This window comes from Syzygium oleosum, unplaced genomic scaffold, assembly GCF_021117445.2.
Source record: "Syzygium oleosum isolate NSW1041296 unplaced genomic scaffold, Sole_v2.1 Sole_v2.19, whole genome shotgun sequence".
NCBI lineage: Eukaryota > Viridiplantae > Streptophyta > Magnoliopsida > Myrtales > Myrtaceae > Syzygium > Syzygium oleosum.
In genome coordinates, this window is record NW_026607503.1 from 1,146,250 (window position 1) to 1,163,444 (window position 17,195).

Here is a 17,195-nt window from a genome sequence, read left to right on the forward strand (position 1 = left end):
TAACTAAGAAAACGTGTACCACAAATCAAGTTAGCGAAGCAGGAGTGTAATCAAGTCGGGTAAAGCAAATATACTATCAAGGTCGAGTTCGACTCGCACGCTCAATGCTCGAAACTTGACTCAAGCTCAGTATAAAATTTCCACTCGAGGTCAACTCGATTACAAAAGGCTTGACTCGACTCCGTCATAATTAACTCATGAATAAAATTGGAGCTCGCGCTCAAGCTTTATGAGCTCAAACTTTATATAATTTCAAGTATTTAGTGTTTATCTTTACAATTATTCCATGTACTAATGAAAGATTGATTAGGCTCCATTACGGTTGGAGCTTATCGAGCTGAGTGTTGACAAGCCCAAGCCCAACTTGACGAGATGCTCGAATTTGAGCTCGACTCAAAGTTAGGCGAGTCGATCTCGATTGGCCCATTCAGTCGAACATAGCAGTCATCCGGTCGAACCAATGAGATTTGGAAAAAAAAGAAAAAAAGAAAGAGCAATAATAAGAGGGGGAAGTAAAGGAGATAGATAGCTCACCGGTGCCTCTGCTAAAACAGCATTTAAGAAAGATTCCAACAACGATGTTGCATCAAGTGCGTCATCGGTTTCGAGGCCAGAGATGGTTTTGGTCTTTAGCGGCGGTTTTTTTTTTTCTTCTTTTGGTCGAAGTCTTTAGTGGAGTTGACTTCAAAAAGAAGAAAAAAAAAAACAATATTGGGACGCGGCAAAATTAAAGAATTAATTTCGCGAATCGGGCTGTCCCCGCGGGCTCTTGTCTCGTGCCATCGTAACCCGCGAAAAAAATACCGGATATCGATGATGGCCCCACGCACGAGCTGCAAAAAATTTCTCTTTTCCTTGTTGTTTTTTTTTATCGTGTACAATCAAACGTTAGCGAGGGGGTAAAAGAAAAAAGTTAATCTTTTTTAACTTGTTATAGAAAAAAGGGAAAATACCATAAAAAAATCTCAAATTATGTCACTTGTGAGTAATTTACCTTGAACTTTTTTTTGTGACACGAAAAATCAAAAATTGTCACTCGCGACAAATTTACCTTGAAATTTTTTTTGTAACGCGAAAAACCCCAAACTATGCCACTTGTGATACATTTACCCTACAATACTTTGGCCAATGGGCATTTTAGTCTTTTTCCTTTTTCTTTTCTTCCCTTTTCCCTTCGCCGGCCATGGCGGAGGGAAGCCAGCGAGGGCTGCCTTCATCGGATTCGGTGTCGTGCGACCCTTGCAGGCGTCGGGCGAGGATCGCTCTCGCCTGGGCGGGCGAGCCCGACATCAGATCCGGCGAGGGCGACTTCACCTGACTCAGGCGAGGGCTGCCCTCGCCGGATCTGGCGAGGGCTGCCCTTGCCGGATCCGGCGAAGGCAGCCCTTGCCGGCTTCCCTCCGCCATGATCGGCAGAGGGAAGAGAGAAGAAAAGAAAAAAAAGAAGGAAAAAGACGAAAATGCCCATGAGCCAAAGTATCGTGGGGTAAATGTGTCACAAGTGGCATAGCTTAGGATTTTTCGTATCACAAAAAAAGTTTAGAGTAAATTTATCACAAGTGGCATAGTTTAGGGTTTTTCGTGTCACAAAAAAAAGTTCTTGGTAAATTTGTCCCAAGTGGCATAGTTTTGGGTTTTTTGTGATATTTTCCCTAGAAAAAATTATAGCAAAGATTTTAATAGCAAGTGTTCGATCCCCACGGCCTCCCCCTCTCTCGTATTGTGTACGATAAATATATCGAAAATGAGAACATTTTTCTTAATAAACATTTTCTTCGTAAGTATGGCCAGAGAGTATCTCGGGAGTCCTCTGAATAATACCGTTTTCCTTTATTTAGCACACATAAGACACTTGTCTATATTAACTATACAATTGAAAGTCCATTTATGGTGAATTACTCGAAATAATATTTTGATATTACGGATATAATATAGATTTCCTAGTTTACCATCAGATGTTTAAAAAGGAAGTTAGTAAACAAGAATTAAATTTAAAATTAATGCAAAAGGCATCTCGTTTCAAAATTTTAGGTGCTGCACATAGCACCTCAAGAGAAGGAGACTTGTCGTTACCCCTAATCTCGGGTTTCAAAACATATCTAAACAGAGAATGCATAAAGGTAAGATAACAAGAAAATGACAAGTTAAAGACACATTTCGTGACCCACGGGGCATGCGGCCAAGTGGCAAGGGAATTGGGTGGGGGTAAGAATATTTAGTTTCAAGTGGGTTTGACTCATATACTTTGCAAAGAGACATAATAAAAATTTGAGAGAGAGGAGAGTTAAAGTAGAATATACAATATATATATATATATATATATATATATATATATATATATATATATATATTTCGTGTGAAGATATTTCCCAAATGCTAGAATCTTCGTGGGCTTATTGCGACAGGCTTGCCAACCTCGAATCTTTGGGTCGTAAGTAGTCTGAAATAATTATAACTCAGATCAAACATTTGGTGGCGGGCATGAGACCTTTATTATAATGCTAATGATCACTAGCGCTAGTTATCCATTCTCACCATTTTTCATTTATAAAAAAGAGATAAGGATTTCTAACACAAAGTCATCACCCGAAATTCAAAAACTGACTCGGTACTTACTTAATTTTTGTGCCAAAACAATAAATTAGGAACAAGGGCGTAAGGTGAGGACTCTTCGATTCAGTTTGATTTGGTATGGAAGCCTTATCAAATTGAGTTGAATAATTATTGTATGGGAAAGTTAATGACCAAATTGAATTGAAAAAAGAATTTGATATCGTGATGAAAACCAAATTGAATAAGGCGATGCATTTTAAATTCAAATCGAACCGAAATGGATTATATCTTATTGCTCATTTTCCTTTGGATATTCTTCTGAAGGTAATAGACTATCGATTCTTTACAGTATCAAAACCTAGCCTCAAGACATCACAAGACATAATCAAATCTTCAACATCAAAACCAATGTTAAATGGATCAAGAATTGGAGATCACATTTCATAAAAGTTGCTATAAAAAAAGTTCGAGCAATGAATTCCGAGGACCACAAATTTATAAGCCTGTCCTTCAAATGCCGTTGATTAATCAAACTACTCTAGAAATTGTTCGATCCTCATCATAGTAAAGTAAAAAAGAAAGTCAAACATTCATTTCGATTTGCAATTTCAGATCATCTCGAGGGCAAAAAAGAATAGGAAAAAGGATCAAATTGGGGCGTGAATACAGAAAAGATCAATCTTCCCCAGACGTATTTCTCCATCGTATAGAGCAACCGACCACAAAAATTACATACGGATACGGTTACATCAATACCTTCCAAAACGGAAACATAAATACTCGGAGAAAGGGTTTATACGAGGTTTTCGCTTCACTCGCATGTTCACCTAACCTGAAAAACTCCCAACCGAAACTGCACCGATCTCCACTCGCCGAGTTCACTCACTCACTCGCCCCTCCCTTTCCCTGATATGCGCCGGCCGCTCCCTCCGTCGATCCGCCGATGACCCACCAAGGCCGAGCCCAGAGCCACCGCCTCACCACCTGCCCCCGCCACCCCACCGCCACCCCTGTCACCGGCTTCTGCGCCTCCTGCCTCCGGGAGCGCCTCGCCGGCATCGACCCCTCCACCCACCAGGAGATCGCCGGCCGCCACCCGAGCCACCCCCTCCGCCGCTGCAAGTCCTACTCCTCCTCCGCCAGGCGCGACGGGCTCTCCGGCGCCTCCGCCGAGCCCCGCCGCAAATCCTGCGACGTCCGGGCCCGGAGCACGCTTTCCGATCTTTTCACCCTCGACGACGGAGAGAAATGCGAGAGAGGCGAGGCCTTGTTCGGGTTGAGGGAAGAGGATGAGAATGAGCGGGAGCCGGAGGAGGAGGAGGAGGAGCACGAGGAAATTAGGGTTTGCGTGAGAAGCGTCCAAGCGAATGAGAATGTTGTCAATAATGGGAGTGTCGACGAGGGTTTTGATGATGAGGCGGAGTTCAAGACCATGAAGGAGTTTATAGATCTCGAGTGGCAGAGCAAGAAGCAGACGAGGAAGAACATCAGGGGCTTGTTGGAGGCAGCATCTGTGTTTCGGCGGAGATTGGGGAAATGGCATCGGAAGGAGAAGATGAAGAAGCAATGTGGTGGTAATGGTGACGATCTGGGGGTTGCAGCGGATGCGACAGGAAAGATCAGTCTGAGGAAGTTGAGGGAAGCACAATCTGAGGTCGGAGAGTATAGATTGGGAAGAAGATCGTGCGATACGGATCCGAGACTGTCGGTTGATGCTGGTAGGGTCTCGGTCGATGAAGTGAGGTGCTCCTTCGACGAGCCGAGGGCATCTTGGGATGGGTATTTGGTCGGGAGGAGTTATCAGTACCCGCGGCTCAATCCGATGGTGTCGTTTCTCGAGGACGTGAAGGTGATCGATATTGGTTTCAAGAACAGGGTTTTGGTTGAAGACAAGTTGAAGGTGGTGAATGAGGAGGGTGGGAGGAGCCCCGGTGGGTCTGTTCAGACGAGGGATTATTACAAGGAGCCATTTTGTTCACAGAGGCGGAGGAGGAGTTTCGAGCGGTTGAATTCCACTAGGAAGGGAAGTTTAGTGGATGTTGATGATGTGAAGTTGGTATCGAATATGAAGATCTCTCCTGCCTCCACAGAATTATTTTACGGGGCAAAATTGCTCATTGCGGAGGAAGAATTGAGGGGTTCGAGCTCAAAGTCCAGCAACGATGATAGGACGGAGAGTACCGAGTCTGCATCAAAGGATGATGGTTCTATTGCTGGTGGGGTTGATGAGAAACAGTTCAAGAAGTTGCCTGCTTGGCGAAAAGCATGGAATGTCTGGGGTTTGATTCAGAAAAGGAGCGAGCGCAAATGCATTGTTGAGGAAAGTCATGCTACTGAAAATTTGGAAGAGCAGCTGCCGCGAGTCTCCAATGGAGAAGCAAATGGTGCTCTGAGCCAGAGGATCAACTGCAGTTATGGTCGGAACTCCCCTAAGATTGACGGGCCTGGATCTTTGAATGGTGCAGGAGTCGCTGAGAGCAGAGGGATCGGTTTGAGGATTAGGGAGGAGTCTCCGTTGACGAGGAATCGCAGCGTGAAATACTCTCCGAACAATGTTGACAACGGCCTGCTAAGATTTTACTTGACTCCATCAAGGAGCTATGGAAGTAAATCTGTCAAGAGTAGGCTGCGGAAAGCACACACTTTAGCAAAGGGCGTTGTGTAATGTGCTGTATCTGTCATCGAAAAAGAATTCTGTGCTGTAAACTGTAAAGACATGCAAAATCTGTGTATTTCTTTCTTCTTCCTGGTTAGTTATAAGAACGGTGTATGTCATCAGTTCCCTTCTTCAAATAGCAAAGATGCAATTGCCAACTCTTTGGCGACCTTTCCTTTCTATGATTTTGATATCATTCTGGCGGATTTACTTAGGGCCATCAACATGTGGAAGGAAGCAAGAAAAGTTCTTTCTGGTGAAGCAAAGTTTTTGTTGACATCTGATGTGCATAAAGTTGACTCCATGGACTGTGTGATTGCGTTGTGAATTTTCTTACCGTGGAATTTGCCGGCTCACTCTCCCTCTTTCTTCGATGCATTTATCAGAAGTAAATGGCCGGATAAGAATTTTCTCTGTGATGACCCAGAAAACTTATGGAGAGGTAGAAGGAAACATTTTCCTTCGTAACTGGTTCCCAACTTACCTAGAGGCTCGGATGATGGTCACTACTACTACACTCATGAGTTCTGTTAGTAAAAAAAGTTAGATATACCGTTCGTGTCGTTCATAGTTTTCTTTTTGTTGCTAGGAAACATTCCTACTGTCATCAGTCAACTGCGTTTTTGCTATGCTGCTATGTATTTTGCCCAATACCGCGAATCTAATGAGCAACGCGCATGAGACATTTGGCTGGGTTTCGACGCTTTTGTGAGAGATTCAGACATGCTGAAACCATGAAGTAGAAACTGGAATACATGTCAACGTCGAAAATTTGAACTTTTGACAGATTCTCAAAGGAAAAGCCTTTGAGCGGCGCATACTTATTGAGGATTTCAGCCCACTTGCTTGTCGGAAGTTTTCCTCCTCAGCTCCAATCCCAGGAGTTCAACACTGACAGTTCAAATCTCTTGCGACACAGTGGATATCGTGTCCGCTACAATTTGCTCAGTAAATATCCGAACTATAGCTGCCTTCTTGAGGCGGCTAACAACTTCAGCTCACCTAGATTGGAGCTGAGAATTTGTTCGTCGATTTCTCACACAACCGACGACTTGGAATCTATCTAAGACTGCAAATTCCCTCCTCTCTTCTTCAGCTCACTCAACTCTTCCTTAATAGACAAATACTAGTCCTTCTTGGCCCGAAAATCTCTGAAAATTTTGTTTGCCTGCTCAGCAATCTGGGATTTCTTCGACCAATTTCAACTTAAGCAGTTGATCAACAGTTAAGATGGGACTGATTGCGAGCTTCTCTACCAAAAAATGCATCTCTTCCAGGTTCTCTGAGGACAGCAAGCCTGAGAAATCCAGGGCAAGAATGGAAGAAAGCTTCTTGCTATAAGTAGGCATTTCCACTGCCAAATTGGAACTTACATAAGTCGAAGGAGTTGGCGCGTGAGCTTCATCATGGTGCCGAGAAAGATGTTTCAAAGACTTCAAATAGTCATCAACATCTTCACAGAATTGAGCCTTGAAGTTCCTGGACTTTTCCCTCATCTTGTGCGTTGAAAGAATCGGATGCATAGCAGCAAGAAACGATACTTTGGTGAGTAAAGATGTCCTCGATCATTTTCAGTGTCAGAGCCATATTTGGAGTATTCAGTCGTATCACTTGTACTATCATCCTTTAGACAAGTCAATTACTGACTCTTCATTTCTGGTGTTGACTCGAGCTGGCATTTTGTAAGATTTTCAAGTTCTTTGCCTAGGGCACTGCCTAAACGTTCTAATGCCAAAATGTCCAACAAAGTCCGACGTATTCAGCAGAGAGTCAAGTGTGAACCGAAATCTCATCAGGGGGAACAGGAGATTTCAGCCACATGTTTGATCTGGCAATGTGCAACAAGGCAAAATTGCAACAGAAGGCTGGGAAGGATCTTTCCAAATTGATATTTATGATCTCATGGAAATGGAAACTGCTTGAGGGAGATTCTAAGATGATTAGAGGACAACTAGGCCAGTGAGCAAGGTAAAATCAGTTGTATGTCTGCAGATATTCAAATGTCCCATAAGGCCAATAATGCCGTGCCGTTGGTGCGGCGCACGTGCTTTCCTTGCGGTGGTTCGTGAAACTGCAGATGTTATTTCACCTTCCAAATGATGCAAATCTTGTTCGAATATGAGCTAGCTCTGTTATCTCTTCTCACCATGGATACGGACACTACGCAGAAACTTGTGAATGGACTAGAGGCATCAAGTTTGATTGCAGTTTAGATATCTCCGCGTTGTGCATTGCCTCTGGACTACTTTTTTGTTTTCTCCAACAAACTCTACTATTTGATGCAGCACAAACCTTCAACATAAATTTAGCAAACCTTTAACTATGGCCCCTGAATTTCAAGCAGTAAAGTCCACGGGAGGATGTGGAGTATTTAGTTATGATTCATCGAATATTAAAATTTGAAGACTGCGCTGCGATGATGAGTGAGCCCAACTTCAGTGTGTAAACATCAGGTTTGTCCCCATTTTGGAGTAGATAAGGCATGCAGAGATGATGTAGGATGGCAAAAACGTCTCCGACCTACAAAAGTTTAGCTCTTTAACCAAGCTTCATGCGATTTTTATTGTATCTGACTCCATGCCACTCTTGGAAGGGCTTCTGCAAAACTCTTGTCCGGAATTTATCGAAGGAGGAGGTTCTGGATAAGAGCAGACAAGTCGTCCTCTTTCTTTCGCAACAATTCAGTTGATTTCCTAGTTCTTTAAGTTTCTCGCGAATCTTGACTGTTCAACAAGAAACTGAGTTTCCTTCTGCCGATCTAAAGACTGCGCAAACTCGCATGGAGGCCTGCCGTTAGATTGTACACCTTTATACTACACTCAATGTCTTCTCTGAAAGTAGAGGACTCATCTTGGGTCTGAAGACTCGTTTCTGAACGTGCAAACCTCACTCCAAGTGTCACTGCCTAGAGAATTGGATCATTCTCGAGTTTTCTGAATGATGGACCGTGACCGATTCGAGAAGGCGAACCTCGAGTATTTTAAGTACTAAGATTTTCTTAATGTGTTTTAGAATACTCTTGGGGGCAGACATTTTTGTAATTGTACCTTATTCTTGTAATTCTATTGGCCGATAGAGAGGTGGCCTTTGAGTGGAGATAGGGAGGTGCAATCTCCACCGTTAGATTAAGGAGAGATCTACGGATACGATCAGTTGTGTATTTATATATAAAGGGGTCTCTTCTTCTCATTTGTAATCTCATTTTCAAGTGAAATACAATCTAGAGCTTCTCTCTAGAGTTTCTCTCTCTAAAATTCTTGTGAGTGAGCACGGTTATGCTAATCGTGACACGAAGCAATCGACCCGTGGGACTACCATTTCGTTTCCTATACTCATTGTCAATATGATCTTGTCGATTCACCGCCACGTTCCTGATCTTAACTCCCATTTGAGAAACTAAAAAGGATCCGATAGGTGCTGATAATAAGTTCAAATAGATGAAATGATCCTCTCCAATATTCCAAGATGATACCACTGGCAGTAGCCAAACGAACAATTTTAAGAGGGAAATGACACAAACAGTGACTGTATTGAACAAATTAAAAGTTCAGGGATTAATTTGTTCAATGTCATCCCTGAACATTTTGTATATGTTCAATTCAATCCGTGAACTATATGAAAATGTTCAATGCAGTCCTTTCCATTAATTCAAGTTGAGGGACTACTACATTGAACATTTTCATATAGTTCAGGGACTGAATTGAACATGTATCAAAAGTTCCTGGATGATATTGAACAAAATAAAAGTTCAGAGATCACATTGAACATTAGCCTAAAGTTCAAGGGTTACATTGAACAGATTAAAAGTTTAGGGACCAAATTGCATATTAGGTTAAAGTTCAGGGACTGTTTATGTTATTATCCCACTTTAAAACGAAGAGCTTTAACGTCATAGAAGGCAAGAACATCACAGCCGAACTAGCTTTAATGTCCCACATAGGATAGAAGGCAAGAACATGGCAGCAAAGCCAGGGATAAATACATGAGGTCGTCCTCGTTAAAAAGTCACGCAGCCATGTGGTGAGCACAAAGCGAACTATTCTTTCGCCTTTTACTAAAGAATACCGTGTGCTCGCCATATTCAGTGGCATACGCCAATTTTTGAAGGGGTTTCTTCATTCGAGGGAGCTCCTAAAATAGAGTTTGAATAATTGTTTATGTATAGCATAACAAAGCTATGTTGTTCTTGGAAAGCGTCGGAAGCAGTTTCAACACTGGCACATTCTGCAAATTTCTCTCAACACTAAAATTTTGATTTATGTGGCATTTTTGTTTGGAGTTCGGAGAAGTGACGCGTTTGACAGTTCTTAAAAACACAAGGGCATGCTTCTTCCCTTGTGGGTACAAACCAACCTTCGTGGAGAGTAGCAAAGGCACGTAGAAATTACTCTCCAAAGGCACGTAGAAATTATATAAGATGGCAAAAATGTTTCAATGACATAGAATCCTTGATACTAAGATCTGATCATAGACTTTAGGGACGGACACGGAACTCAATTCCGTCCTGCGAAGCCCCATTCCAAATGGGGCAATTTCTTTTGCCCATGAAAAATTGTTCCGGCGCCGCTAATATGCCCCTTTAGCATAACATTTATAAAAAATATATTAATTACTAGCAGTACAATAAAATGTCATCACTATATCCTATTAACGTATTATAGTTTATTACCCACTTAATTTAAGATTCATGATGTCAATCTGTCTCTACTTTGAGATACCAGCAATGCTCCCAACTCACAAGTCATTTCAAGTTTGGTTAATACCACGAAAAATCCCGAACCGATACACCTGTGATAAATTTATCAAAACCTAATTTTTTGATTACTAAAAGCCCAAACTGATATGTCTGTGACAAATTTACCCCAAACTAATGTTTTGACCACAAAAAACTCCAAACTGGTACATTTGTAACAAATTTACTCTCTGTTAGTTTTCGTTATATTAGATTAATTCCATAAAAATTTACAAACTGGTACACCTGTGATAAATAGATGATAAAATCCAAAACCGGTACATCCGTCAGTTACCGTGTGTCATTTAACAAGCAATTTGACAATAAAATTTAACGGAAACTAAAGGAGAGTAAATTTGTCACAGGTGTATTAGTTTGGGGTTTTTAGTAGTCAAAAACATTAGTTTGGGGTAAATTTGTTACAGGTGTACCAGTTCGGGATTTTTTGCGGTATTAACCCTTTCAAGTTTTAGTGTTTATGGATTCAGTTCCTTGAGGTGCAATGCCCTGAGGTTGAATTAGTCTCAAGTCTTAGCCATTGTTCAAGCGACCTTGTTCGATCACGTCAGAACCCGGCACGGCGCCGTCGTGCGACAAATGATACCCTCTTGACTTAACTGGGTATGTGACTACCTTCAAGTTGTAAGGGCTTTAAAACCACATATGGAGGCTTTCCTTGCTGAGAAGTAGTCCAACACCTGTGGCAATGTTGGATCCGGAGGAAGATGAACAGGAGCATGATTGAGGCTTTCGATAAATAACGCCGTGTCCCGTGCGCTGGCAATCCTCGGAACTTTCAGGCTCAAAAACCGGACTGTTAGCTTCAAAATCAACGTTGTTACTGGATCGGTTCGTGCTTCAAAATGCTGAACCTATGGAGCAATTGTTTCTTGCAACTGCTGTCCTCGTTAATAAAAAAAAACACGAATGAACTCCGATTCAGTTTAATCGGCTTTGCTTATTCATAAATAGAGCGGTACTTTATCATCTCTTGGGCTCTTTCGCATGGGTAACAACGAAAGAGCGGGAGTAACAGGACTGTGGATTCTTTGCTTCACACCTAGCCTTGCGTTTCTAGTTTTTGAGCATTCACTTGTTCTCTGCCTCATCATGAGTAAATGGATTGGCGTTCAATCGCCACCGACAAACAAAACGACACACGGATCGATTGCTTTCTCTAAGCCAAGTCAAGTGACTGCACAAACTTTTCTTTGTAAGGACTGGATTCGAACTCTGAACCAAAATCATCAGCCGCCATGTCCGAGCCGCCGACGCGTTCTTCTTCTTTTCTGGGACGTGAAACAGTGAAACTGAGTCCCACATTGGGCATGCGAAACGCATCACGGACCAGAGCAGGACACAAAGGAGGAGGCGATGCCATGGTGGAAAGCATACCTTTCTCGGCCTTTTGGCTAAGATCAAGTGTAGTATCTGTTCTTATCAGTTTAATATCTGATACGTGGGCCATCGGTCCACACGATATTAAATGAATTTTTCTAGGGGGAGAGGCCGCCACAGTAGCTTGCTACTGGGCCTCTCAAGCGTCGCTCGGGCGTTGCACTGCAGCCCTTGCCTGGCGCACCCCACCCAAGCCCAGTTGAAATAAATTTGCTTCTCTAGAGTTTGCCTTTTACTTGTGTTTATTTTGCACTTCTGGGTAGAAGCTGGAAATGGCTCTCGTTGGTAGCTCAATCAGCAAACGTGGAGGTTAGAAATAGAATTGGTGCCATGGATCCTCAATGCAAGAGGCAACAAGTAGCTGTTGTTCATTGAGGAAATCTCCTCTTGACTAATTTCAAGCTTGAAGATGCATTGGATTTTTTAGTCGTGCAAGAACACAAAAACATTCTAGTCGTTTGTCGGGTCTCCCTTGGACTCCTGCCCCAAACATTTGATCTACCATGACACTGCCCACCACTTGACAGTTGTCACTACTTGCTACATGAACTCAACTTACGTTGAGCATAGAAAATGCTGAGCAACTAGGACTGCTGGAAAAGCAATCCGACGTGAAAAGCAAACAATAGAAAACAGATTGTATTATGCTTTTACTCACTTCCATTTTGATTCATACATTATACAATGACGCGACGAGAAGGGATTGTTACCTGCACAGAATTGTTTATTCTTGCACGCAACAGAAAGTAGAAACTATGTACTTCAAGCAGGCCATTCTTTAGCTTGAACCAGCGAAGCAAATGGCAATCAAAGACATCCGACAAAATCGCAAACAGACCGAGATCACTGTGGAAACAAGTTTTTGGGCTGGAAGAGACCTGCACTTTCAGCGGAGCGTCCCCACTGCCCTCTTATATATGTGTACCACCTCGCTAACAAGAGAAAAGCTCCCAATTTGATCGCGCTGAGGACTGCCAAGAGCCAAAAGAAGTAATGGAGGTGACCGTAGTTCAGATTGTCCGGTATTCATCCTGGCTTCCCGTGTCTTGTACTCATACTCGTGACAATAGTCACCAGGACAGAGCTCAAGTAGTTTCCGAGTGGATTCGTGGTGAGCTGGAGAGCAGAGCACGTGCTCCTCATGGCAACGGGCGCTTGCTCGTAGAAAAACTCCAATTGGCCAAAGAACGTGAACACTTCTGCACAACCGATTAGGAAGTACTGGGGGACCTGCCAGAATATTGACATCGGTATGTGCTCGTAATCATAGCAGTCATGCCTCCTTACCATCTTCAGATTAAGGACCTCTAGTGTTGCTGCTGATATCATGGTGAAGACTAATATGAAGAGGCCGATCCCTATTCTCTGTAGTTGGGTCAGCCGTTTTTGTGACCCGTGAATCTCCTTGCCACCGGAACAATGGAGTAGTCGTATGTAGGGACCCAGAATATAACGCTGACGGTGCCAAAGATGGAGAGAGAGGCTGCTGGAATTATGAAGCTAGAGTGTCCAACTTTAGGGTCCATAGTATTGCCTAGTAAAATAAACAAGGTACCCATCTGGTTGTACACAGTGGCAAAGACGATTCCGGTGGCCCATACAGGAAGCAGCCGTATGATTGCCTTTAGCTCCTCCACTTGGGTGACAGTGCACAGCCTCCAGGGATTCACGGATTCCTTAATGTGATTGGTTTGTGTTTCCACAGCAGCTTTGTCAAAGAAACTGAAGATTTAGAAAATGCAAAGAAACTAATTTTAGGACAAGTGAGCGTGCAGAAGGATTTCTTGAAATGTAAAGCATCCTAACATAATTATATTACGGGGAAAAATTGCTCATTGTGGAGGAAGAATTGAGCAGATATTTCACCTTCCAAATGGTGCAAATCTTGTATGAATAGATGCTAGCTCTGTTATATATTTTCACCATAGATATGGACACTTCACAAAACCTTGTGAATGGATTGGAGGCGTCAAGCGTGCTTTCAGTTTCAGATATCTCCGCATCGCGCATTGCCTTTGGACTAATTTTTGTTCTTTCACAATATCCACTATTTTATGCAGCACAAACTTTCAACAGAAATTCAGCAACCTTGTGAAGCCCATGAGAGGATGTAATGGAGTATTCAGCCGTACGCTGCTACGAGTGAGCGAGCCCAACTTCAGTGTATAAACATCTGGTTTGTCCCCATATTGGAGAGTAGCTAAGGCGTGCATGGATGATGTAAGATGGCGAAAATGTCTCACTGAAATTCAAAAGTTCAGCTCTTTAACGAGTCTTCATGCGATATCTGACTCCATACCTACTCTTGGAAGGGCTTCCCCAATGCTCTCGTCTGGAATTTATTGGAGGAGGTTCTGGATAAAAGTGACAAGTCGTCCTCCTCTTTCTTTTGCAACAATTGAGTTGATTTCCTAGTTCTTTAAGTTTCTCACAGATCTCAACCGTTCAACCAAAAACTGAGTTTCCTTCTGCCGATCTAAAGACTGCGCAAACTCACCTGGAGGCCCACCGTTAGATTTGACAGCTTCATACTACACTCATCTCTTCTCCGAAGGTTGAGGACTCATCTTGGGTCTGTAAGACGGCGTGTTTTCTGCACGTGCAAACCTCACTTGAAACAGCGAATGGGGACTACCATTTCCATTCGCCATTATGGTTTTTGATCTTAGCTCCCATTTGAGAAACCAAAAAGGACCTGATAGGTGCAGATACAAGTTAAATGGATGAAATGCTCCACTCCAACATTCGGAGATGATTCCACCAGCGGTAGCAGCACGAACAGTTCTAAGTCCCACATTGGGAAAGAGGCAAGAACATGGAAACAGGGCCACTCACAAAAACATGAGGTCGACCGGAAAGAAAAGTTACGCAGCCATGTGGTGAGCACAGAGCGAACTATTCTTTCGCCTTTTACTAAAGAATACCGTGTGCTCGCCACAATCAGTGGCATACGCCTATTTTTGGAGGGGCTTCTTCAGCTGAAGGATCTCCTAAAATAGAGTTCAAATTATGACTGGCTGTTCTTGATTGTCATTGAAACTTCGCTATGTTTGACAGATTATGGAACCCTATAGCAATTTCCTACACTTGCAAACTTTGACATATTTCAAGTAACCTCGTGGATAATTTTACCTTAGAGCTGACATAATCTATCTTTCTCTGTGGCAAACGCCGATAGTGCACTGCCGATCACCAAACGATCGGCCCACAGATGACTCTGGAGTTGCAAGAGTATAAACCACAGAAGAGACTTTGTTTGGACTTTTATACCTTCGTCTAAAAGTGGCAAAGCACCTGATGCCAATAATCAGAATCCTAGGAAGTAGGAAGTCCTAAGTTGAAAAGAGGGGACACGTTTAACAGGGATCCACTCGAAAAAAATCCCAATCGGGTCATCTGCTAGAATCGGGTAGCCGTGTGGTGAGCATGGAGCGAACTATTCTTTTCTTTTGCCCTTTATGAGAGAGTACTGCTTCCGTGTGTTCACCGTAAGCGAGCAGCATCCTCCAATATTTTGGAGGGACTCTCTTAACCTTAGAGAACTCTCCTAGAGACAAAAGCGAAAAACTCAAATGCCCGAGCAAAATTTCAGATAGCTTCCTTCATCACAAAGATGCTTCACATTTAGTACTCAAAAAGCAGTTTGAATGCAACGTAATGCAAACTCCAGCATCTTGTCAAATATCAGTTTCTCTAAAGTTGGTTAAAGGTGACATCCATCACTGTCCTCCATCCAATTTTCAAGCTCTTAAAGTGGAGATAACATACGCATGTTCTCGTCAACTACTTCGGTAATACCTTCCGGCTTCCACATCTCTCTCTATTTTGGGCGTGCACTAGGGCCTGGTTAGCTTCAAATCGAACTTATCCTGGCACCCAATTCAGGCTTCGAGCATCCTTACTTCTTCATCGTAGCCATACCGGTCCGCGCCAGACCGTGGACTGCCTCACCCAAATCCTTTGCCCATTTCAAGTTCTCGCCACTTGTCCAATATGGAGAATACCAGGTTCTAGGCAGTAAGCAGGCAAGGCGTTCTTTTGCCACCACTATCTATTAAATATCAGTGCCGTATCAAAATCAGTATGCTGCCATCTCCGAACCGCCGACATGTTCTGTTTCGATGCTCTCTTATCTCAACTCCACTGGAGGTTTTCATGAGTCTTCCAAGTCCGCTATGGTTCTTCTTTTTGGCGAAGAGAAACCATGGAAAGGAGTCCCACACAGGGAGTTGGACAAGAATCACGGACCAGAGCAGGACACAAAGGAGGAGGCGATGCCATGGTGGAAAGCATACCTTTCTCGGCCTTTTGGCTAAGATCAAGTGTAGTATCTGTTCTTATCAGTTTAATATCTGATACGTGGGCCATCGGTCCACACGATATTAAATTCATTTTTGTAGGGGGAGAGGCCGCCACAGTAGCTTGCTACTGGGCCTCTCAAGCGTCGCTCGGGCGTTGCACTGCAGCCCTTGCCTGGCGCACCCCACCCAAGCCCAGTTGAAATAAATTTGCTTCTCTAGAGTTTGCCTTTTACTAGTGTTTATTTTGCACTTCTGGGTAGAAGTTGGAAATGGCTCTCGTTGGTAGCTCAATCAGCAAACGTGGAGGTTAGAAATAGAATTGGTGCCATGGATCCTCAATGCAAGAGGCAACAAGTAGCTGTTGCTCATTGAGGAAATCTCCTCTTGACTAATTTCAAGCTTGAAGATGCATTGGATTTTTTAGTCGTGCAAGAACACAAAAACATTCTAGTCGTTTGTCGGGTCTCCCCTGGACTCCTGCCCCAAACATTTGATCTACCATGACACTGCCCACCACTTGACAGTTGTCACTACTTGCTACATGAACTCAACTTACGTTGAGCATAGAAAATGCTGAGCAACTAGGACTGCTGGAAAAGCAATCCGACGTGAAAAGCAAACAATAGAAAACAGATTGTATTATGCTTTTACTCACTTCCATTTTGATTCATACATTATACAATGACGCGACGAGAAGGGATTGTTACCTGCACAGAATTGTTTATTCTTGCACGCAACAGAAAGTAGAAACTATGTACTTCAAGCAGGCCATTCTTTAGCTTGAACCAGCGAAGCAAATGGCAATCAAAGACATCCGACAAAATCGCAAACAGACTGAGATCACTGTGGAAACAAGTTTTTGGGCTGGAAGAGACCTGCACTTTCAGCGGAGCGTCCCCACTGCCCTCTTATATATGTGTACCACCTCGCTAACAAGAGAAAAGCTCCCAAGTTGATCGCGCTGAGGACTGCCAAGAGCCACAAGAAGTAATGGAGGTGACCGTAGTTCAGATTGTCCGGTATTCATCCTGGCTTCCCGTGTCTTGTACTCATACTCGTGACAATAGTCACCAGGACAGAGCTCAAGTAGTTTCCTAGTGCATTCGTGGTGAGCTGGAGAACAGAGCACGTGCTCCTCATGGCAACGGGCGCTTGCTCGTAGAAAAACTCCAATTGGCCAAAGAACGTGAACACTTCTGCACAACCGATTAGGAAGTACTGGGGGACCTGCCAGAATATTGACATCGGTATGTGCTCGTAAGCATAGTAGTCATGCCTCCTTACCATCTTCAGTTTAAGGACCTCTAGTGTTGCTGCTTATATCATGGTGAAGACTAATATGAAGAGGCCGATCCCTATTCTCTGTAGTTGGGTCAGCCGTTTTTGTGACCCGTGAATCTCCTTGCCACCGGAACAATGGAGTAGTCGTATGTAGGGGCCCAGAATATAACGCTGAGGGTGCCAAAGATGGAGAGAGAGGCTGCTGGAATTATGAAGCTAGAGTGTCCAACTTTAGGGTCCATAGTATTGCCTAGTAAAACAAAAAAGGTACCCA

At 43.3% G+C, this 17,195-nt stretch overlaps 1 protein-coding gene and 4 non-coding genes across 5 annotated transcripts; all 5 read left to right on the top strand.

Annotated features, from left to right (window-relative positions):
• Positions 1–3,358: 3,358 nt before the first annotated feature.
• LOC115670487 (protein OCTOPUS-like) lies at positions 3,359–5,380 on the top strand. The gene has a single exon (XM_030591788.2). It carries the CDS (start codon positions 3,497–3,499, stop codon positions 5,216–5,218), a length of 1,722 nt encoding a protein of 573 aa, XP_030447648.1. The 5' UTR covers positions 3,359–3,496; the 3' UTR covers positions 5,219–5,380.
• A 3,840-nt stretch (positions 5,381–9,220) lies between these two features.
• On the top strand, positions 9,221–9,339 carry LOC115670566 (U5 spliceosomal RNA). The gene has a single exon (XR_004004511.1). It is a non-coding gene; the product is annotated as a U5 spliceosomal RNA (small nuclear RNA).
• A 1,993-nt stretch (positions 9,340–11,332) lies between these two features.
• On the top strand, positions 11,333–11,528 carry LOC130140561 (U2 spliceosomal RNA). Its single transcript, XR_008818536.1, has one exon. It is a non-coding gene; the product is annotated as a U2 spliceosomal RNA (small nuclear RNA).
• Positions 11,529–14,209: 2,681 nt separating this feature from the next.
• LOC115667872 (U5 spliceosomal RNA) lies at positions 14,210–14,326 on the top strand. Its single transcript, XR_004004105.1, has one exon. It is a non-coding gene; the product is annotated as a U5 spliceosomal RNA (small nuclear RNA).
• A 1,304-nt stretch (positions 14,327–15,630) lies between these two features.
• On the top strand, positions 15,631–15,826 carry LOC115667871 (U2 spliceosomal RNA). The gene has a single exon (XR_008818528.1). It is a non-coding gene; the product is annotated as a U2 spliceosomal RNA (small nuclear RNA).
• The last annotated feature ends 1,369 nt before the right edge of the window (positions 15,827–17,195 follow it).

What these genes read in the sequence shown, in the direction of transcription:
- LOC115670487 (XM_030591788.2), top strand. Translation starts at nt 3,497, where the DNA reads ATGACCCACCAAGGCCGAGCCCAGAGCCACCGCCTCACCACCTGCCCC.